Source organism: Stegodyphus dumicola, chromosome 2 (genome assembly GCF_044657685.1).
Source record: "Stegodyphus dumicola isolate Sdum_Otavi_A_Nest chromosome 2, ASM4465768v1".
Classification (NCBI taxonomy): domain Eukaryota; kingdom Metazoa; phylum Arthropoda; class Arachnida; order Araneae; family Eresidae; genus Stegodyphus; species Stegodyphus dumicola.
Window position 1 is genome coordinate 73,831,554 of NC_140769.1, and position 24,950 is coordinate 73,856,503.

General features: G+C 31.5%; 1 protein-coding gene across 1 annotated transcript in view; it reads left to right on the top strand.

Annotated features, from left to right (window-relative positions):
* Nucleotides 1-24,950, top strand: part of LOC118200138 (hypoxanthine-guanine phosphoribosyltransferase-like) — a 61,093-nt gene that overhangs the window by 25,538 nt on the left and 10,605 nt on the right. The window contains exons 6-7 of the mRNA XM_035372066.2: nt 6,762-6,808; nt 10,892-10,968. Coding sequence (XP_035227957.1) covers nt 6,762-6,808; nt 10,892-10,968 — 124 coding nt within the window. The remainder of the gene's footprint in view (nt 1-6,761; nt 6,809-10,891; nt 10,969-24,950) is intronic.

A 24,950-nucleotide genomic window follows, 5' to 3' on the forward strand; every position in this document is an offset into this window, starting at 1 on the left:
AGCAATTTTTGGATAAGTAAGGCTATAATGCATATTATGAACTTCACTAATTGCATAGAAGCTGAAGTAAATTTAAAAAATTTCTTTTTATTTCTAGAAGCTTTAACTATTAATGAAATAATATATATATATTATTAAAACTAAAATGTAATGTTACTGAAAAAATAAATAAATAAATAATTAAATAAAAAAGTTAAACAAATTTAAAAAATAGTTCGTACTTTAAAAATACAGAGCACCCTTAAAGAAAGGTTCACAATATTTACATAAAATTTTCTATGCTTGTATACTGCTGACTTCAGGGTCATAGCTGGATAATTTATTAGAAATGTCATTTGTTTTAAAATGCACTATGGGCAGTATATTTTATGCATAATCCATAAAATATTATTTTTAATTAAAGAATTTTTAATTCATATCTCTTTTTATAGAAGAAATTATAAAAATAAGCCTTTTCTCTTTATATATACACGCATTAAGTAAAGAAAATGGAAATATTTAATTAATTAATTCCTGCACTTCTGCTAGAGAGGACTGAATTTAAAAGTAATTATTATAATAATTTTTTCATAAAAAAATGTTTAGGGCATTAATACTGTCTCATGTTAATTGGTAATGAAAGTTTAGAGCCGTAAACATCCCAAAGTCTGAACACATGTATGTACATTCAGATAAAAGTGAAACGAAAATATATGTATATATGTACAAGGTTTTCAAAAGAATAAATAGTAAAGTTGAATTTAATTAAATAATTCTCTTGTGCCATTGCTGCAAGGAATGAAATTTGAATTTAATCCAATTAATCCTATTATTCCCTTATGCATTTTTATAAATTTTTCAGGATAAATAAATTTTTGGAATTGTATATTTATTCATGGATTTTGATACTTGCATTTGATTTACATATGCTCTCAGAATTTAAATGGTATTGTAGATTAGTTTGCAGCAATAATTAATTATTTATTTGTTTGAATTAAATTTAATTAACTTTAAATTTGCTTTTTACGAATAGAGAATGTTTGTTAAATTCAAATATATATATGTATATATATTCAAATATATATATATATATATATATATATATGTTATATCATAAGAATACTTTAAATTCGTATTGTATAATTTTCAAAATTTTTTGCAGGGAAAATTTAAATAAATAAGAGCATAAATAAAACAATATATTTAATGTGTATAATAAATAGAAATAAATTATAAAACATGAATATAGATCAATTGGAACAAATTGGAACAAAAAACTAAGAAAGTTGCAGACAGGGTCTAAAAACGTATGGAATTCGAACTCACGACCCCAAAAGTTAAACCTTGTTACCGTCAGCTTTACCACTAAGCTAGCATCACATGTGACTGGTATGCATATTTTGGCTTATATGACTAATCAATAAAAATCAAGTAAATCAATTCTTAAAATTAAATTTTTTAGTCCTATTTCAGTGTGCTATCGTCTAAAAAATTCACCAGAGTTTGTTCTTCAGCTTCTAGTACATTTCTTATAAAAAACATTATCTTTTAAAGTGGCATTCCGATTGAAGTTAAACGGACTGCTAAAAATATATTCCATGTGCTTACAAATTTGTGTTAGCCAAAAAGGTATATTTATAAATAGAGAAATACAAATTTAACATACTCTTTAATGGAGTGGAATATTTAAAAGGCTATCAAATTTAATTTATAATTAATGTTTTTTAGTTTTTACCTGTTTAAAAAAATAACAACTCTTTTAATGCTATATCTGATTTGCTACAGCAGTTTGATATAGTCAGACTTTCAGTTTTATTAAAGGTAAATGTGTATACAGAACTAGGAAATAATTGTCAGGACAAATTTTGCTATTTCATGGACTTGAAATTATATTTTTTTGTGCCTGAATTTCTTGAACTGAATTTCTTTGACTGCCTGATTTTCTATGCGAAAATAGTACTGTAGTTGCAGTTATCTTTTTTTTTTTTAAACTAAATTCAGCTGGTTGCTGACTTTTTCAGTACTCAGATTTCTCGCTATAATGTTAATTCAGAAATAAGTATTTTTTAGCAAAACATTCTTTCCCTAAGCCTGCATTCATCCCTACTTTTGCCTCCATTAATTTCTGGTGACAACACCTGATTGCCCTTTTTTTATCATGTGTCCCCAACGCATCCGCAGACATACGGATAGAAGTTGAATATTGTTGAATTCCATCTGTACGTTATCCGTCACCGCACATCGACTTAATGGCAGATATCAATCAAAGTGAATTTGCTCGTTGATTGGAGAAACACATAGACACCACAATGCATACGTAGCAGTGGAAATGGGCCTTAATTCAAAAAGTGAGTAAGGAAGTAAAATTCAGAAATGCTTAACCCTCAGAATTTACAGTAAACTAGTTATCCTTCATGTAACCATCTGACATGATGTATCACCTAGCAACCTAGGTCTAACTGACATTAGATGTACTATGTCCAGTTAGCTCTCTCATTTTGTTTTCCTGTATCCTGTACCTGCTATACTTGAGATTGCCCCAGAGATTTTTCTGGAAGTGCTTTTATATGCAGGGATTTTCCTGTCAAAAACGTGGAACTGATGTTATATTCAAAATAAATGTCTCATCTACAGTATAGTGTTATAAAGTGAAAATTTAATTTCCTAACAGTTGTGATCAGTATTCTTCAAATCCAGTTTTTCTGTATTATTTAAAATGTTATTGCGCCAGTTAGTGGAAAGTTTTGCAACATATTCAAAAGTGGAAGAAAACCAGATGAAATATTTTTGTAAAGTCATAGATGTGTTTAATGTCTAATTTACAAAAAGAATGAGTTCAAACAGAAAAGAAAAAGTTTTTTTTTTATTAATTTTTTTAATTAGTTTTGGAAACATGGGATCCACAGGGAAATATTTTTCCTTGGCATGGTATAATATCTGTCTTATTGAAAATAATGTTTCTTTATTCTTTTTCTAATCTTTGTTCTGCATTCATTTTTTCCTCCTTATCCATTCCTTGTGATTTTAGTTAATAATAGCCCTAAAACTTGAAATGAATTTTGAAAATTAAAGAACTAAACAATAAGCTGCAAAAGCAATCACATTATGAAATATGTCAGTCAAAATGTGCATGTTCTAACTTTTTACAACGATCTTTACCATGAACTATGAAATAGATCTATGTTTCTGATTGTTTATATAATGATACAATGCATATCAGGATTGTTATTGTAATATCATATGTTGAAACTGCATAATAATATATAGTAAATGACTTGCAGTGGTCTCAAACACAAAAATCACATGGAGGCCAAATGCACAATCCGAAAACACCTGATGAGCCAGAATTTTTAATAAGATGAAAAATTTTATAAAAATGTTTTAAATAAATATTAAATTTCTGTTCTAAATATTTATTAATACATGCACAAACAATAATACTACCACAGAGGGAAAAAGTTCAAATTCATGGCCTGTCTGAAATCTAATGTTCAGTGCCTGTAAGGCATTGTTGGGTGAAAATTGGTGAATTTTTTTGACGCCATTCCTGTTTACATGCAACACCTTCCCAAGTAAAATGGCATCAAAACATAAAAAAATTATAATCTCAATAAATTACATTTTAAATCAAAATAAAACAAATAACCTAAAAATGCAAATATACATTTTCTAAGTGCAGTACAAAAAGAAAATATTGACTTACCTGATTTAGAAATTTGTATCTTCGGTGTGTGACACACAGAATTCTGTAACAACATTAAAAAACTGTTTAAAATAATCTGAACTAGAATTTGTGCACTGCGGTCACCACAAATTCACAGAAGTAAGAATCAAAAATATCCTCTGTAGTGTTGGACTGTCGGTGGCATTTATTTTGAAAATCCTTTTTTGTTACTACCCACACCCCTTTGATAGTGTTGATATGAGCTCCCGTTTCTGAATCCTTAAATGTCGCTGGGTAATTTACTGATAGGTGAATGAAGTCATTGTCAGAAAGACAATCATACGACTTCCAGCAATTGGATATGATTGTTGTTCTAGGTAAGATATTCTGTTGATTTATGACTAAATCTTCATTGACACACCAATCAATTGATGCTTTCTTTTCCATTCATTCCAAATCATACAGAAACTTCAAATTAATTGTATTACCCACATCCGTTTTACTGGGTAAAGCACAAAATAAGCAACCTACTTCTAACTGACATCCAATGCAGAAATAAGGCTTGAGAAATATTTTCCCAACAATCAAATTCAGTGTGATCACGCATTACAACCATCAGTTCATGATAGGGTTTCCAAAACATACATTATAAAATACTCATGTTACCATAACTAAAACAACAACATGGAGATAAATGAAACAACAGCTTGGCGATAATGCAAGTGGTACCTCAAAATATAGACCATCCCATTGCTGGTTACACTTTGTAATTCAAATATATTAACTGCTAAATATTAAATTCTTTGACTGACATTTCTTTTAAGTAATCAAATGATTTCAAAATTTTTCTTAGATGCAGAAATAAAAATACATCTTTACATGTAAATAATTATAAACTTATTTATTTCTTACTACAACTTCCACCTGATGAATTTCAGTTCTGATAAATTTTGTAGCTTTGGATAGAAATTAGTAGAATTATTTTATCAGTAGAAATTATCGTTTATTGATGCTCATTGGTCAGTTGTGTTCTTTTTTTTTTAATTTTCAACTTTAAAAATAAAGCTGTTTGTGTATCTTGAAAAGAGTGATTATTCTTTGTGTAAAAATTCATAATTGAGCTTATTTAGTTTTTGAAAAGTACGAAGTAATAAAATCTGTATTTATACATTGTAAATTAATTAGCTCCATTTATATATTTTCTGTTGCATTATACATATTTGTTTTTAATAAAAATGAAAAATAATGTTAACTTCGACTTCAAATAACTAAAATCTTGAAATCTTTGCAGCATTAATGTAGTGCACAACACTTTTGCATGATCAGTTAAAGTTTACTATATTTGTGTGCATTGAATGTTATAAATATGAATATCAGGGTTAAACAGTAAATTCTCAGTCCATGAATTTAATTCATTCCTGAATGCCGTTCATCAGACAAAATGTTCTTAAACCAAAGCAATTTTCCATGTAGAAATTAATGTATAATGGATTAATTTGTTCTTTTACCACACTTAAATGTTTTTTTAGTCCAAAGGGGCAATTTGCCCTGAAGGACTATTAATTTCGTTTTTGCATTTTGTGTTGAAAACTTTAAAAGTCTGTATCACTTTTCAAATCATTGCCACCATATATTATCACCCTGCATTATATTTGAAGAAATTAAATAATGAAGAATCTACATTAATGTATGTATATTTCTCACATTGTGGTAAAACAATGGTACATAGAGTCATCAAAATTTGAATAATTTATTTTTCCATAGAATATGGGCATGTGGAAACCCTAACTGAATTTGAAATTTGTTTTATTATTGATTTCAGATTTTGTAACACTTGAACAAATTTTTGATTAAAAAAACTAAATGATTTCAAAGTCAACAATGGCAACACTATACGAAAGAAACATTTTTATCTCCAATGCACAAGACTCTGTATCAGAAATTCTAAAGATATGCTCATTTTAAAATTTGTGATAGTTGCTGTTGAACTGAATTTTTGAATTTTATAGTTTGAGTACATGATATTTAATCAACATGATATTTAATCAGTAAAGGCAACACACAAAATGTTAAAAAAAATGCCCCTTTGGATGTAATTTAACCTTTCAGATATATATATTAATATTACAACAGTACTGTGTGCACAAGTTTATAATCCCAAACCAATGGAAAGCAGTAAACATATAGCAAAAAAGACAAAAACAGTATTAAACATATAAAATAGAAACAACAAACCAGTCAAAATTGGCAAATGTAAACCAAAAAGCTAAACACGGTATTAAACAGATAAAATAGACAAAAATTTATTTAAATTTTACTGTAGGTGTGTGAAGAAAAATGGATAGCATAAATGGAAAATGCTATTGTTTGGATATGAAATTCCATCCATTAAAACATCAATTAACTGTCTTTGGCAAACATCTTTTACCTTCTCTTTGACAAAGTTCGTTGGGCTTCAGTTTCACTCAAAATTTGCCCAATTTGATATGTTACAGCCTATGTTTTAAAGAGTTTCTAAAAGTGAAATGTAGCAAAGTCACTGAAGATGCACAAGTTGTAGTTTGCTGCTGCTTTATCAGACTGATACATGAAAACTGCATCTTGCTCGATTTTGCTCAAATTTCGCCAGTCAGAGAACTAAGGTACTTTGTTTTCTCTTCTGAAGACAAATTCTTTCACATTCGCTTTTTTGTTGGTGCTTTCATAGTTGTAGCTTTTCTTGTTGAGCTTATTTTTAATGGCTTTATAGTAACATCTCTGTATCTTCGTTGTTAACTTCCTAGCCCATGGTTGTTTTCACTAGAAATACAATATCAGAAATAACAAGAAGCATTCTAGGTGTCCATGCACTCAGAATCTCTGCTTGTAACACAATCTGACCATAATTTCCTGCAAGCTGAATTCATGCTCTTCACTTGCTCGAAACCATGTTACATTTATTTTAAAGTACGAACTTATATGTTTTGGCAATATTGATTATTTAAGTGTACTGCATAATCATGGCACTTTATACATTACTATATAAAGAGATATAAATATATAAAGAGCTTTAAGATTTAATGCAGATTTTATTTGCGATGTTTTATTTCACATATTTAAATTATTTACTTTTTCACAGCTTGTTTGTCAAGAGAACTCCTAAAAGCAGTGGTTATCGACCAGATTGTAAGTACTGTCTTTAATGAGTTTTTAAGTATACAGTGAAACCTTGTTATAACAATATTTTAGGGCCCAAATAAATATATTGTTGTAGAGAGGCATATTGTTATATTGAGGGCCCACATATTTTGAGCATTTAATAAGAGTTTTTTTTATTATTATTATTAGTTTAAGGTGCATAACATACTACTTTTAAGTCTATATTTAGAAGAAATTAATTTGTAAAATACTAATAATAGTGGTTTAAATACTAAAAAAATAAATAAATAAGATAAGTTCAGAAAATAAGCACAGAAATATTCACATACCTGAAAACACTTTTTATTGAAAATAATCCAATATTTTTGTTTGTTTATTGATTTTTTTAACTGTTAAGTTTACCAATACTGTATGCATTGAGTCTAGTGCATGAAAATGTTCTTCATTTGTCGACGGAAGGCTTGAAAAAAATGTCCGTAGAGAATTCACAGATTGAAGAGCTTCCTGGGATGACAATAAGGACTGCGATGGACCTGTATTATCATCATCATCTTCATCATTGTTTCCTATCTCATCAGTAATTTCAGAGAGAATATCTTCATCAGTAACTCCTGCGAAAACCATAAGATCATCATCTGCTGTTAAATAGTCTTCTATACTAATTCCAAACTTTTTACCGCTTGTTTCCTCAAGTTGGGATACGGATTTTTTGATGTGCAAAACACATTCTTGATCATCTGAGAGATCATTGTCTATAGAATTTTCACCGTTATCAGATTTCTTATCTTCCATAACACAGAGACCGGCCTTTTTCCAGCAATTCCGAATGGTTTTTTCTGTTACTTCCCACCAACTTCCAGCAATATTGTCACACGCTTCCTTGACATTTATAGCTTTGAAAGGGTCTTCTACTTTATTTTCAAAGTTTACAAGTATGGAGTCCACCAACCGTTTTCTGTAATATCCTTTGAAGCACTTAATTATGCCCATATCAAGAGGCTGTAAAATTGAAGTGCAATTGGCAGGGAAAAAAGCGATTTCGATATTTTGTAGCTTTGGAAATGACGTGTGAGCACCGCAGTTATCTATCAACAAAACAATTTTTTTCTTTCTCTTCTTCATTTCATTGTCTAACTTCTTTAACCATTCAGAAAAAAATTTAGACGTCATCCAAGCCTTCTTATTTGCTTTATACTCCACGGGAAGATTTTTCACGTTCTTAAAGCACCTTGGCTTCAATGATTTACCAATGACAAGAGGTTGTATTCTATGCATTCCTGTGCTATTTGTACACAGAAGAACAGTCAGTCTCTGCTTTGATTTCTTCCCTCCATAACACTTTTCACCCTTGAATGCCAATGTTCGATCGGGTAGTCATTGGAAAAACAGCCCAGCTTCATCTGCATTATAAATGTCTTCTGGAGCATACTTTTCTAAGATTTCTTTCATATTGTTTTGCCGCCATTCATTTGCGTCGTTTATCGGGGCTGACTTTTTCTCTCCGTGAACTTCTTGGAAAGTTATTCCATGACGATCTCGAAAACGCATTAACCAACCATTGCTAGCTTTGAAAGTTTCATTCCCTAGCATTGCTGCAAATTTCCGTGCTTTTGCACATAATAAAGGTCCATTTATTGGGACATTTGTTGCTCTCATCTCTTGAAACCATTTTAAAACAGCAGCATCAATGTTTTCATTTGTTGCAACTTTCAGTCGTTTTCGCTCTGGGTTAATTTCATTTGAAGTTACAGCATCTTCGATTTGCTTTCTCTTCTTTAGGAACGTTGCAACTGTAGATTGCGATAATCCATGTTTCTTAGCCGCATCAATCTGCTTCATTCTTTCATCAATATCATTGATAACGTTCAGTTTATCTCGAAAAGATAGTTGCTTTCGCCCTACCATCTTAGGGAACAATATCGCATGAAAGAAAGAAAAGTTTAAACCAAATGTTTTGCGTAGAACTCAAAATCATTAAAGACTATAAAACAACCTTTGAACTCACTTTTCAGTACGTCACTTAACAACACCCCGCCTCCATTTCCCCCTGTTCCTCTAACAAAGGGCACTTGTTCTGTGACAAGGTGACCAGACAGGTCTAGATGTCCTTAAACCTTATCAGAATTCCAAAGCTTACCGGGAAATAAGACTAGGCATACATTTACACTTCATCCCCCCTCACCCACTCCAATTCCTAAAAGGGTGGTCTTCATCTGTTTTGAAATCTGAAAAATAGCTATTTATTCAGGGATAAGTTGAATATCCACAATGAGTCTTAATAGACGGAAAAAATAACAAAAGAAAACGAAAAAAAAAAAAAAAGCATTTGAAAATCAAAGTATTATTATAAAGGGAGAAAATAATACTGAAATTTAGATTGAAAATATCGTTTTACAGAGGTTTATTGTTCTAGAGAATATAGCAATATTGAGGGGAGATTAACATTAGTTTATATGCAAAATCACCGGGACCACAAAACATTATTGTAGTAGAGGGAGTTATTGTTGTATCGGGTATCGTTGTAGCGAGAGTTTACTGTATTTAAAACAGAATTACAAAGTGCTGAATTTTTGTCTATATCTAAAAGTCAATACTAGTTACATATAATTAGTATGATGTGCTGTTTATTTTTAAAAATGCTTTTGTGATAAATTTAGCCTGTTGATGAACGAGTTGAAAGAACACTAAACACTGGTACATGTAGCTGGATCCAGGTTCTAGCCTTCACAAGTAAGCTCACTCTATAGGAGTTTTTATGGTTTTCTCGTTTGTAATGTGAATATGAATTGGTTTTCCTTAATAAATCCTCCATGGAAAGCATCCCACCCTTTAGGTTGTAGACTTTGCATGCTTTGCCATTGTCAAAATAATTAACTATTGTTACAATGTGGTGACCAGCTTCTGTATCCTTGAGGGCGAATTTAAGTAATGTCTTGGGACCATGGGCCACACATGTTTAGCAAATATTTAGGAATATGTGCTGGATTGTCTGACTTATCAGCCAGTACTTACATAAATGATGATGAATAATCTCTTTAAAAAAAAAAAAAACAAGAGTTATAATTCTTCTCTTTAAAATTTATTTTATTTTTATCTAACTCTGGTGCTTTTATAACTTATCTATAATAGACAGTTGTAATTTCATATTGGTATGTGTGATTTAAAGGAAGCAGAATTATGTGTTGCATTTGGAAAAAGTTACTGTAGGCTCTGTTATTTGGTATTGAAGACACTAAGAGCAAAATTTCTTAAAATAAGATAGATTTTCTGAGCCTCATTTGTAATTGAAAATGTTGAGGTTTTATTAAAAACTCACACAATATGAGAAATTTAGTATTCAAATCTAATAATACTCTGAGTTTTTTCTTGATGCATACTTTTAAATTTATACTATTATATTTTTATTGGTAATAATGTGTTATTTGCTTCTGAATTCTTTATACATATAACCTTCATTTATCTTGATTTCGTCATTGGATATATCTGGATCTTCTATCATTTTGTAGTCGATGGTTTTGAGTAATCATCTTTAAAACCACTAAAATGTTGTCATTTAAAATTTCTCTGATTACTCAAAATAATCTTTTTCTGAGTGTTGGAAATGCCATATTCAAAGGTTTTTTTAGTTAGGTTTTGGCGTCTGGCTGTCTGATGGAAAAGGCAATTCTAGTCATTTTCTATTTCTCATTATCCAATTTTTTGCCCATATTGAAAAAACAACAGTTTACATTAGCAAGGTATTGTTACAGTAAACTTTTGTATTTTTGTTTTCTACCATGGCTAATTGACATTTTTTATTGTTTATTATTAATTATGTAGCTTTTGTGTACTGAAATTTAGTGAGGTTTCTTTCCCTTTCTCTTTTCCTTTACTAGTGATTTAGGCAATTTGTATTGCTTTCTTTGCTGCCCATGTTCCAAGTTAAATTATAACTTATGCATTTCATGTATTATAAATTTGAGAGTTATTGTTAAGAAAAGAAAGCATTACCATTATTATTAACAAATTTTTATGATTTTATTCATTGTAAATATGTATTAACTAATCATTTATTTACTTAATTTTTATAATTGAAATTCATTGCTTATAACTTTTTGTTTTTTTAATTAGATACTGGGTTTGAAGTTCCTAATAAGTTTATAGTTGGATATGCTCTTGACTATAATGAGTATTTTAGAGATCTAAATGTAAGTTTTTCTGTACTTTTTATTTATGAAATTTATTGATTTTTAAATAGAGGCATATTAAAATGTATATGTGATAGTATTACTTTCTCAGTTATAGTGTCCTGAATTTTAATTTTTATATGTTTTGCTGACATAATACGTGTGGAAGCTAAAATTTCATAATTTTTGTTGATTAGTGTCTATTTGCATCTGTTTCAATGTCAGGATTTCACAGATATTGCATTTTTCTCAGGACAGGACAGGACTAAGTTTGGGAAGCACCAACCCATTGCCATTGGCAGAACTGGTGTCGCTCCTTCATACTAACTGTCTTGAGAACACCTCCACAGGGCGTACTTAAGTCACGCATAGGTGTTAATTGAAACGCTGTCATTAGGGTATATAGAGAACTTGTGGGCCGGGAGATACAGTTGCTGATGACAATGACATTACAATACAATATTATACATTACAGTTGATGGTGAAATATAACTATAAATATCAGTATATGTACACAAATATTAGTTCATGAAAAGTACATGGATTGAGTCAGAGTTCATACATACAGTAGAGTTCACCAGTTCCAATTATGCCATTTTTGATGTGCATAACTGTGGTCATATTGTCTAGGTGCTAAATCAGTACTGACCTTGATACACTAAGATAATCTATTGCAACGACTATAAAGGCACTCCCATTGGAATGTGTTTGTGCCAGAGAAGAAGCACTTATAACAGTTATGGTGCACACAGTTCCAACCCGTATTTCTCAATTTTCAAAATCTTCAACTATTACTTTAATTCTCATATCATCTCGGAGATACCTATTCCGCTTGTGCGGTGGTTCATCTCCACGTACAAATTGTTCATAACATTGATCAATTGATTTTTGAACACGCCTGAGACCATCTATGAATTCTCATAATGTGGGGTGTGAAATACCAAATAATGATGATACCAAATTTATTTGAATGAGGATGCAAACTTATTCTAAAAATAAATAAAAATACAAAAAGTATGGCGCCTATCAAAAGCAAAAAAAGTATGGTGTCGAACTGACCCTGCGTTGAAACGACCTCGTGTCGAATTGACCACGCGTCGAACCATTGGCGTCAAACTGACCTGTACCGGCATGCTTTACATAGACTGTTACTGCACAACTATTTCTCTAGTAAATAAGCATCTCAAAAACAAAACAACATTATGTGAAACACTGTGATCGAAAAAAAAAATATCTTTCCAAAGAGGTTGAGAATGCAAAGCTAAAATTAAATGGAACAATCGCATAGAGAATGCAGTTGGGATGAAATGACAAGACTAAGAAGATGTCCTTATGCTTACAACTGAACATTCTGGTAAAATAAAGATCTCGGGTGAAACGAATCGAAAAGGGTAATCCATCACCAAATTAAATTATGTTCTAGATTATAACAAACACATGTGTGACATTAGTAGAATAGATCCACTGCTTTCTTATTGAGGAAATCACAAAAATTTCCATCTGGAAATTTCTGGAACTTGGAGTTCAATTGCTTTCCTATTTTGGAAATCACTGAAATGGTACAGAATGTCTTACTTTAAAATTTGGATATGGACGTTTCTATACAAAAGTTTCATATACATAAGTAAGTGGAAAGCAAACTTAGATCTGGTTTCAAAAAGAAATATGTTCACTTCTAAATTCTAGTAATCACATGGATACACCAATTCCTAGAAATCATGTCATGCACCATAAATCTTCAGATATGTCACAAATAGAAGGCCAACATTACATGGACACAATACTCGCAATATCAGTTAAAGCTGTGCCAACATGAAAGCATGTCGTGTGTAATTCCCACCAAATTTGATAGAAAACACAATAGCTATGCAAAACATGCACATCAGAGCCTACGTTATGTATAGTGCCTTGCTTTGAAAAACATAATACAGTCAAAAGTCGTTAATCCGGACTCGTCGGGACTTCGGCGATTCGGGATTATCGATTTTTCCGGATTATAGATCATCAGTTTAAATCTGGTAAAATGGCATGAAGAAATTATAAAATTAAAAATATGAAACCGTAATTTACGAAATAAAGAACAATTATGATCTAAAGTGTATCAAAATTTACAAAAAAAAAAAAAAGCTTAATATTTATTTGTTTACTTTATCAAACATTTCTTTCAGTGTAAGTTGTTTAAGTTGCTTCGTTTTTTATGTGATAATACATTCTCTTTAATTCTATAAACATACATAATTTCTTGTTCAGTTACAAAGTTCTGCTGTTCAAGTCCTATAATTGCTGTGTCGAGAATACTGACTAATTTGTCAATCGAAATTTTTTTCGTCTTCAATAACCTCTGTCACTTTCTTTGCTATCGGAAGCGAATTATAATGACAAGGCATTTGATTTAAATCATATCAAAGACGGAGTATATCGAAATGAAATACTACATTTAGTAAGCAATTATAAGCCAAATAAAATAAAAACATCTGCCCTGAAGATAAGGATAGTGCTGACAGATCAACTTCCAATTCATTGGGCGCCCGCCACCGCGTTAAAGATAAACAAAGTTTAGATAAACAAACGTTAAAGTTTAGATAAACAAAGGATGTGCCTTTATCCATTTTTTGCAGCAATTCCACTTTTTGTTTAATGGACTCCGAAACATACTTTCTCTTTGTAGATCTGTTACATATTAGTAAATATAAATCGGAAATTCTATTTGACATAATCGAAAGTTCAAGCTTACTTTTATAAAATTGCTCTAACAGTCTGCAAAAAATAATAAGCCGGATCCAATTCGAAGATTAAGGAACAACGCAATCTGCAACATTAACTGAAATAGATAATTAGAGCTTAGGTTATACCGTCCGTTATACATTAAATGGCGCATTCGTAAACGTATTTTGTGCACGTGCACTCGCAAATTCACAACCGTAAAGGTCTTGCGCGCATGCATCAACTCGACGCATGCGCAGAAAGTTTGTAGCTTTGAGATCTGGATTATGGGTGTCCGAATTAACAATGTTTGACTGTAGTTTAGCCCAAAAGAGACTATTAGTCTCAAATGGTATTTTGCATCAATTCACTATAAACAACAAGTCACTTTTCAAATTATTGCCACCAAATCTTATCGCCCTGTATTATTTTTAAAGAAATTAAATAATGAAGAATCTGCATGTATGTAGGTTCCTTGCATTGTGAGAAAACAATGGTACCTAGAGCCATCAAATTTTGAATAATGTAATCCTCCACCCAAACATATTCATAAATTTTGAATTTTATGTTTAATATTTTGTAAAACTTTAAAGAATTTTTGTTTGAAAAACTCAACACTTTCAAAGCGAGCAGTGGCAACACTGTTTGGAATAAAACATTTTTATCTCCAATGTGTGAGACTGTATATCAGAAATTGTAAAGATATGCTGTTTTTAAATATTTTGCTGTTGCATTGAATTTTATATGCATAAGTGCGAAGAACATGATATTTAATTAGTAAATTTAACACAAGATATCAATGATAAAAAGACCAAAAAAATTTGCAGCCGTCTGTCTTTCAAAGAAAACTGTGACTGAACATGGATGTGATAAACTGCGATAAAACTAAAAATTTTTTTTTAATATATGCCGACACTTAATATTGCATCTGGAATTCTAAACATATGTTGTTATTCTGCTTTTAAAATTTTTGTAATTTAACTGTTGAATTGCATTAAATGTGAAGGAAATGATATTCATTAATAAAACAAAGATAAAAAGAAATGGTTTGGGAGGAGTGAGTGCAACAGCAGACTGGTGTACTATGAGCTCAGTGAGAGCATAAAAAGCCAACATATGCTTTTGGGCGATTGTTAAAACAAAAAAACTTTTCAGATTAAAAAAAAATATATATATTATTATTGTCATTTTATGTCAATATACACAAATAAGTTTTAAATTGTTATAGGGATTATTATTGAATACATTTGATAATTATCTTTTAATATAGTAAGCAAATTTTAAAGGAATTAAACTTTAGCATTAGAGGAGATCTCTTACAGGGAATAAGACATGCCATTGCCACAATAAATGTGTTGATACATGCATGAAGAACTACTTTCGATGGAAATAAGCCATTTTACCTTTCTTATACCAAAAACAGATCTCAAACTACCTGCAGGTGCAGGACAATTAGTCTGTTGCTTTGCATATGTAAAAAATTTCAGGAAGTTATACAGAAAAGAATTCTTGACCATCTCACAAAGTACAGTCTTATTAAAAACAACTAGTTTGGCTTTCTTCAAAAACTACAGCACTTTTATGCAAATATTAAATGTTGTTAAATATGTAGCTTCTCTAAAAAATTGTCAGTTGTGATGTTTTTAGATTTTGAGAAAGCATCCAACCACATCTGGCAGCAAGACCTAGTATTTAAATGAGATGAAATGAATTTTCCTGATAATTATATCGTATTAGATTTTACCTCAAATGCTATACTTATTAAGTACAAGTTGGAAATGCATATTTCAACAGGAAGTATATGTGTGCTGGCATTTTTCAAGGGTCAGTTTTAGGACCAGTCTTTTTAATATATGTGTATATATTCTGATGATAAAGTAGTAGTGATATAGTCAGTTCAGTTTCAACGTGCAATTAATAACTCCAGTTCAGCCTAAATTCAGCCTTCAAAATGCTGTGGACTGTGGAGAATAAAACTATGGGCTTCAAGAAACTGTATCATTTGCTTCTGGAGATACCAGAAAGATAAATATGTGAATACTGACATTAGTATTAATGATGAAATTCTTTCAATATTTAGCTCCACAAAATATTTTAAAATTTATATCAATCAAGAGCTTAAAGATAAAGTTAATTATGCTTTTCAGAAAGCAAATACTGCTGTCAGCTTATTGGTTATTTATTAAAATTGGGTCTTTGTGTCAGATGGATATTTTATATAACTATATTTCATCCTGTTCTGTTTTATACAATTCCTATATGGTGACAGCCGCCAAATCGTATAGCACAGTGATTGTGATTTTTTTTTTTTTTTTTTTTTTTTGCCCAATGCACTTCTTTCATCATTGGTATAGGATCATTCCGAAACTAGATAAATGGATAGATACATTATTTAGATTTTAAAGGGTTTTATATTTTTAACTGAAAAAAGTACAGAAAATGTTAATAATTATCAAAGTTTGAATAAAAGTAGTTTTTTATATTCATAAACTAAAACTAAATACTCAGTAGTAAAAAAAAAAGAGCTGACCTCATTACCCCCTCTGAAGCAAATGAAATTCCCCTCTGATTAAGAAGATATAGAAGGAAGCATTCTATTTTTGAAAATAAAATGTGTAGAGCTATGACCAATGCACCATGCTTCATGAGAAATGTGCAGTTATATAAAGAACTCAACATTTAGCATGCTCAAGTCTCATTATTGCACACAATTTCATTTCACAAAATTCTGAATATGCACATATTATCATTTTTGCCAACTCACCACTAATGCAACATAATAGTGCTCACTAGCCATTTTACTTTATTTGTCAAAAGGGGTGTTAGCACAAATGAGCTATTAGTCTCAAATTGGGATTTTGTTATGAATAATTGTAAACAGCATATCAGTTTTCATTTCATTACCACCATGTATTATCACTCTGTATCATATTTAAAGAAATGAAATCATGAAGAATGGGCATGAATGTATGAAGGTTTTTTTTTATAGTATGAAAAAATGATGGTTAGAGCCATCAAAATTTTAATAACATGGTCTTCTAGCTGCACATGTGCACCTGAAAGCCTGAATTTTGAATTTTTTTACTATCTTCTTCATATTTTATAAAACTTCAATCAATTTTTTGATTAACAAACTCAATGATTTGAAAGTGAGCAGTTTCAACACTGTATGGAATAAATCATTTTCAACATTTTTAGTGCATGAGACTGCCTATCAAAAATTCTTGACATATGCTGTTTTTAAATATCTGGTGACTTTGCTGTTGAATTGAATTTTATGTGGTGAGAAGCGTAATTCTTAATAAGTAAAGTTAGTACTCAAAACATTGATAATTAAAAGAGAAAAAACATTTTTTGCTAGCCATTTACTAAAAAATACTGAACACTGACATGATAAGAAAAGAGTGAAAAAGTATAAAAATGTATGCCAACACTTAACACTGCACTGAGAATTCTAAATTTTATTAAATTAAATAAAAATATATGTGATTTATATGTAGCATAAATGTGCAGAAAATGATGCTTAATAATGAAGCTAAAAAGACTTAAACATATGGGTTAGAAGTAAGTATAATAGCAGACTAAATAGACTGCAAGCTCAGCAAGAGCATAAAAAACTTTTAATAGATCCTTTTGAGTGGCTGTTAAATTCTGAAACCTTTCAGATTTTTTAAAAACATATTTGTAGGTAGTCCAGTTTGTAGTAATCCAGTGCTCCTTTGCATAATGTACAGTATGGTCACAAAAACGTTTCCTTATATATAAGCCCTAGTGGCCTATCCGCTCAACCAATTAAAGTGAAATTTATTTTTATTTGAAGATATGTGTTTGAGATTGTGATGATTTAAAACAACAGACCTCTCACAGTTATAGTGAAAAACTTTAGAAATTTTCAAATGGCAGCATCCAGTTTTTTTTCCATCATAAATTGATAAGTGCATTGAAAAACCGTGAGAGATGTTGGAATAATACACATGTTTTGAAAATTGCTGGAGTAAAGCATTTACAGAGAAGAGTATTGTAAAGGACCAATTACAACACAAGAGGAGAGGAATAAAAACATTAACTGGAATTACAAGTTTTCAGTGTGTACAATGTTTCAAGATGGAAGCTTCTCTCATAACTTTGCAGTTTTGTGGCCTTCTCCTTCTGGGTTTATCTGAAAGCTATGTTGTAAACATAAAATCCGGGAGATTTGTCGGAACAGAATGATGCCATAACATGGGTTCTGCAGTGTTACATTTGTCATTGTTGTCAACAATCTCCTGCATGCAACAAGTTATCAGTTGTGAATGTGGGCATGTTGAAATCTTGTAATTCCAACAAAAGGTTTTTCCCCCTCTCCTCTCTTTTGTCTTTCTTCACAATGTTCTTCTTTGTTTTATGCCAGCAATTTTTATCATACATGTATCCATCCAATGCCATTTATGTTTCTCAATGTGTTGATGAATTTGTGTAGGAAAAAAGTTTGTGTTGCCAATTTTCCAAATTTTTTCACTGTAACCATACCCATGAGAGTTCTATTGTTTTAAATCATCACAATCTCGAGCATTTACCTTCCAATAACAATGTCTGCAATTTCATTTTCTTTGTTTGAGTGGAGAATCCACTAAGGGTTCAAACATTGAGGAAGCTTTTCAGCTTGTAGTTTTCTCAAAACAATTTCACACCAAGAACTCTGTCTAATGATGTACATTTTAAGGACTTTTAACATCTCATGTTGCTCTTGTAACCTCGATCCCATTCTACTCTTTATCCTCTTACTTGAACAACTTTCATTTCTAGTCTGTGTGATGAAGCCTGTGTGCTTATTTTGTAATTAAAATTAATGCCATAAGCGACCTTCATCTACAGGTAATAACTCAAAGTGATTGTTAAGCCTGAAGCATAATCATGGTCTTGTTTCCTTATTGTTTGTTTTTTGTAGATTTGCCATATGTTAGAAGATGAAATTCAAACGAACATAAAACTGAATTTGATTGGCACAAATTGTTGCATATTCTTGCTTTCATTGGTGTGAATTTTCCATTACCATACCAATATGGAATTGATGGATCCAGGAGAGAAAATAATTTGCAGTATCACAACATATCTGCTCAACAAGTCAGATATGTTATGCATATGACTAGTAAACAGTCGCAAATTATAAGTCTTTGTTTGCAAAGAGCCATTGCGTTGCTTATCTTTAAGAATCCAGCACAGGCTTCTGTGCTGCATTGGTACCATGAACATTCCATGTTCTCTGATGATGGTGTAACATCTTTTCAGATGAATCTAACAAACACTATAATATCCATATCTATGTGTGCAAGAACCATAGGGTCTGATCATATGAAATTTTGCATTATCCATCATCACATTGACTCAGGCATTTAGATTATGATATAGGATGGCATGATGTTGAAAATGAATCCTGTTTAATTTATCAAATACTCTAATTAGCTAGCACCTGGCAAAGGTACTAGACTTGATGGTTGATCTATATCTTCAGGGACTTTAATGGAAATACCTATAGCGCTATATGTAATGTCAGGTATTTTCTCAATAGATAGCATGTTCTACTTTTACTCTAGCCAGTGCAGTCACTAGATCTTTTTCTAGTTGAATTCATCAGGCCTGTAATTACACTCGTATGATAATAGACTAGTAGCTACAGCAAATGAACTATGAAAAGATTGAAGTCTAGATTGTAGTACCCCCAGCTGCTACCTTTAGTCTGTTCCACCGTGCGACTCATTCAGGAACAGTTATTGCTAGCCATGGAACTATTTCTGCTTCTAGTCTCTGCATATTCTGTGTTTGCAAGTTGTACAACGTTATTTAAATTTCATTGCTTGCATTGTCAAATATACCTTGAATTTCTGGTTTGAATGAATTGTGCGATGAAAGATGAAGAGAACAGGAAAGCAAAGGAACTTTAAAAGGGAGGAGAGAAAATTATAATGGTCATGCAGTGAGTTATCCCTGAACTGAACTTAATAGGCTAAAAAAAAAAAAAAAAAAAAAAAAAAATGATTTTGAGCTGTTGTAATTTTCAAAATTTATCCAATAAATAGCTCTAGTAATGTTATGAAACATTATATAGATACGTATATTAGTTAATTGCTTTGTTAACCAAAGTTCTACCAGTGAAATGAAAAGATGTTCTTTCTGTTATTCTATATTTTTATTATGATATTTATAATAATTTACTGTGAAACTGTGTTACAGAAGCTAGAGAATCAGAAACTTCTTAATAGGAAATCTTATTGAAAGTAATAGTATAATTAATAAGCAACTTTAAAAGCATCAAGAGAGAAAACTTATAAATTTTTACTCATATATACGAGGGCCATCCAGGAAGTAGATTACGTTTCCGTCTGTGTCCGCTAGGGGCGGGGCTAGCGCGGCCATCTTGGGGTCAGAGCGTTGCGCAGCTCAGTCTGCATCTAGCCGTGCTAGTGAGAGGTTCGTGCTGTGCTCCGTTCAGATACTGTGACGGTTTGAAATGTCTGCGTTAATTGAAAATCCCGCGAGCTGCGAGGTGCGCTCAGTAATAAGGTTTCTGACTGCAAAAAACTGTAAACCGATAGAAATCTATCGGCAGCTTCGTGAAGTGTATGGGGACAACATTATCACTGAAGGTGGAGTGCGTCAGTGGGTCATAAGATTTCAAAATGGCCGAACCAATGTTCACGACGAAGATCGAAGTGGGAGACCCAGCATAGTGACTGCCAAACTTCTCGAAAAAGTCGATGCTAAAGTCCGTGAAAATCGAAATTTCACAATAACGGAACTTTCTTTGAGTTTTCCACAAATTTCGCAAAGTTTGTTGCACGAAATCATCAGCGAAAAGCTTGGTTACCACAAGTTTTGTGCAAGATGGATTCCAAAAATCTTGACAGAGGACCACAAAAATCAGCGAATGGCTGCAGCGTTGAACTTTTTGGACGCTTACCATAAGGATGGTGACTCTTTACTCGATCGCATCGTTACTGGTGACGAAACATGGGTGAAACATGTGAACTGTGAAACGAAATTGCAATGAATGCAGTGGGGGCGCACAAGTTCTCCCCAAAAACCCAAGAAATGCATGCAAACAATGTCGGCAAGGAAGATGATGGCGACTGTTTTTTTGGGACAGAAAAGGTGTAATTTTGGTGGACTTCCTGGAAAGAGGCACTACAATAAACTCTCAAAGGTATTGCCAAACTCTCCAAAAACTCAGAAGAGCAATTCAAAACAAGCGCAGAGGAATGTTGAGCTCTAAGATCTTGTTGATTCACGACAACGCCCGGCCCCACACGGCAAATGTCACTCGTAAAGTTCTTGAATCTTTTAAGTGGGAGTTGTTTCCTCATCCGCCGTACAGTCCCGACCTGGCACCGAGCGACTTCCACCTATTCCCAGCAATGAAGAAGTGGCTGGCTATGCAGCGTTTTGATGACGACGCACAGCTGCAAGAAGAGGTAACGAAGTGGTTGAAGGCGCAGGCGGCCGAATTTTTCGACAAAGGAATTTCCAAGCTCGTACATCGCTACGATAAATGCCTTAATTTGTATGGTGACTATGTAGAAAAGTAGTATTTGAGTGTGGCTTTCATCTGTATATAATAAAATTTGTTTCCTATACTTTGTTTATTTTTTATTCCAAAACGTAATCTACTTTCTGGATAGCCCTCGTATAATAAATATGTTAAAAAGTTTGTCTTCAATTTTAGTAAACTGTAGAAATTTTCATCACAGAGTGCATACATCTCGTATGAATTCATGAAGTTTTCTGGGAATAATATAAACTTCAGTAATTAGCAGATATATGCAGAATGTAGTATGCAATAGCATATATATACAGTGGTGGCCAAAATTGTGGACACTTTTGGAAATTTTTATGTTTTTAAACTTTGTATGCTTATAGAAAATGTTAGGTTTCGTAAAATGCAAACTTGTATATATCATTTTATAAAGAGAATTTATTACTGAATTCAACACAAAACACAAAGTTCAATTATTTGCAATACAAAAAAAGTTATATGTACTTTAATATAAATAAAAAACACAGTTATGAAGTGGTTTGTAATGTCTAGCTTTCCTGGCCAATCACTGTTCTTGTTCTGAGAACCAATGAAATGTTAGTAACTGCCAGTAGAAGCTGAAATCATGTTTACACTTGAAACAATTCATTATTTTGCTTTGTTCTGTAGAAGGAGGACCTGTTTCTTATACATTGCAATTACAAGTAGGAATTTTTGTAAAAATTTTCAATATTTAGTCAAGAAGCAAGGACATCAAATAAAAGAGTACATTGGACACCTAGAAAGAGATGTAATATTATTGTGTTACGAGAAAGTGGTCTTTCCTATGCAGAAATTGCAAGACAGGTGGGTGGTTCAGTGACTACATCTGGAGTCCGAAAGTTTTGTTTACGATATCGGGAGACAAATTCAATACAAAACAAAGAAGGAAAAGGCCGAAAAAGGTGCACCACATCTATTGATGACAGAAGAATAAAAAGACTATGTTTGTTTCCAAGATAGAAAAATGTCATCAGCGGCCATCAGAAATGATCTGAATGATGCTGGTGTATCTGTCAGTTCAAGAACAATCAGGAGAAGATTAACAGATGTTGGACTGAAAGGTAGAATTCCACGAAAAAAGCCCTATCTTAATTTTTCAGCAACGATAAAAAAGACTACAGTGGGCAAAGGAACACATCAATTGGACAGATGATCAGTGATCACAAGTTATATGGAGTGATGAAACTAAGATATCGTTATTCGGTAGTGATGGGCGAAAATATGTAAGATGTAGAATAGGAGAAGAGCTACATTCTGACTGCATTCAAGCAACTGTGAAGAACCCAGTTAGTGTTATGATTTGGTCATACATATCAGCAGATGGTATTGGTCGCCTTCATGTCATCAATGGGACACTGAATGCCAGAAAATAAATTGACACTATTCTAGAACCAAAACTTCTACTTTCCATCAAAGATCTCTTTTCCAACAATGCTTCATTTATTTTTCAGCAGGATTCTGCTCCTTGCCACATGGCCAAAATATCGAAAGAGTGGTTTTGTACAAAGAGCATTAAATTGCTGTCATGGCCAAAAACAGTCCTGACTTCAATCCTATCCAAAATTTGTGGCACCATTTGAAAACTCTTGTCCGAATGAGGCGCCCATCAAATAAAAGGGAACTAATTGAGGCTGTAATTGTTTCCTGGCATCATGTAATAACGAAAGAAGAGCTTAACACTCTTGTCAGCTCAATGAAACGTCGATGTGAAGCTGTAATAAAAAATAAAGGGTACCCTACTAAGTACTGATAACTCACTGCAATCATCACTATCTAATGTATATTGATAACTATTATTGTTTAACTTTTTTTGTATTGCAAAGAATTGAATTTTGTGTTTTGTATTGAATTCAGTAATAAATTCTCTTTAAAATGATATATACAAGTTTGCATTTTGTGAAACATAACGTTTTCTATAAGCGTACAAAATTCAAAAAGATAAAAATTTCCAAAAGTGTCCACAATTTTGACCACTGTATAATTATTGATACATCATCTGATTAATTGACATACCAGCACATAACTGCTTTGATTTTATCCACTTGAAACACTCCAAGAAATCTTCATATTTTTTCATCCTTTGGTCACATGTATGGATTGTTACTGTCTGAATGTATGTCAACAGTTAGATAGTAAGATTCTAAGAGACCAGTCAGTTGATTAGAATTTAAAAGATTTTTAATGTTTGAAGAAAATAAAACTTTTTAAAATGGAATTTTTATATGTAATTATGAAGCTTAATATAAAATTATGCGCTTTTGGTATCAAATGGTATAGTTTGGTATAGAATTAGAATATTTATGGGAAAAGCTTTGTAAGTGGAAATTTCATATCTGGAGAAAAACTGTTTGTGCAGTTTTATTTTGGAACTTCAAATGTTAAGCTTCCTAGAGAGAAAAACTTTTATGGGAACTGTTTCATAGGTTCTTCTGTACATCAAAACAGCCATAGTTTAAGTAACTCTTGGAAATAGTCCCTTGTAATATTTTATATATGTCATAGATTCCAGATTAACTAGGGTAATTCGGGGGATAATATGCATGATTAACACTAAATCGTGGTTAATCTGAAGAACAGGAATAAGAATAATAAATATTATAATTAATAGAAAAATGCTATTAAGAACTTGGTTGTACTTTTCAGCAGTGTATTATAGAGAACACATCCACTTGTGTAAATTAAATCAAGCAGCACTCAAAGCAAAAAGAACATACTATAAGTAACTGAAGAAAAAATTACATTAAGGAACCTTATTTACAAGAACTTGATCAATAATATTGAGTATAAACTCGAATAAAATAGATAGAACTCTGTTTTTTGCCAGAATTTTTTAAAAATCTTTTATCTGATCTTGTGCCAGAATTTTTTAAAAATCTTTTATCTGATCTTGTGCCAGAATTTTTTAAAAATCTTTTATCTGATCTTGTGAAATGTTATCTTGTCTTTCCAAGTAAATGAAGAAACAATAATAAATCAAATTTTCTTGATATAGTGTCACTGATCACTACAATAATATTTGACAGTGAAATAATTAAAGCCAAAACTAATATAAATAATTGGCATGGTTTTTAGAAAAGTCCAAAGGAGCTATATTGAAAGTAGAAAGTATATGACAGTAGTACCCTGCTCTTTGTTTATGGATTAAATATTTCAGTTAGACTCATTGTGAAATACAAGACTAATTGGTTGCACTCTTGATTTTTTTTTATTAAATTGCTGATTTTTATTGAATGATTTAACAATTTTTGTTGCCATATTTCCTTGCATATTTTCCCCTTTTTTAATAATTTATCATCCAGAAATCGAAATTGGGAAAAAATTATGCAAATAATTTAATTTCTGAAACACTTTTGAATGACTTTTCATTTGCTGTATTCTTTATAGTAAGAGCACAGCAAATGAAAATTAATCATGGAAAAACTGCAGGTGACTATCACAGTGTTATTTCTTTAAAAGAAACCTACATTCCAATAAGAATACATAGTAATATTAACATTAAGATATATAATAAGATATCTTCATTTTTGCTTCCTTGTAACCTAAATCATGTCTATTCTTATTGCTGTCTATATCATACCTTGGACGTCAAATCATCCATAAATAATTAGAGAAGGTGATCGTGCAGCTGCCTTAGCTAAATCTTAGGCTGAATGTCAGCTTGTATTTGTTTTGGTGTGATTTTTTTATGCTTGTATTAGGCTGGCAGGAAATTAAGCAGTTAAAAAGGGAAGGTTTTCAGAAGGAAATA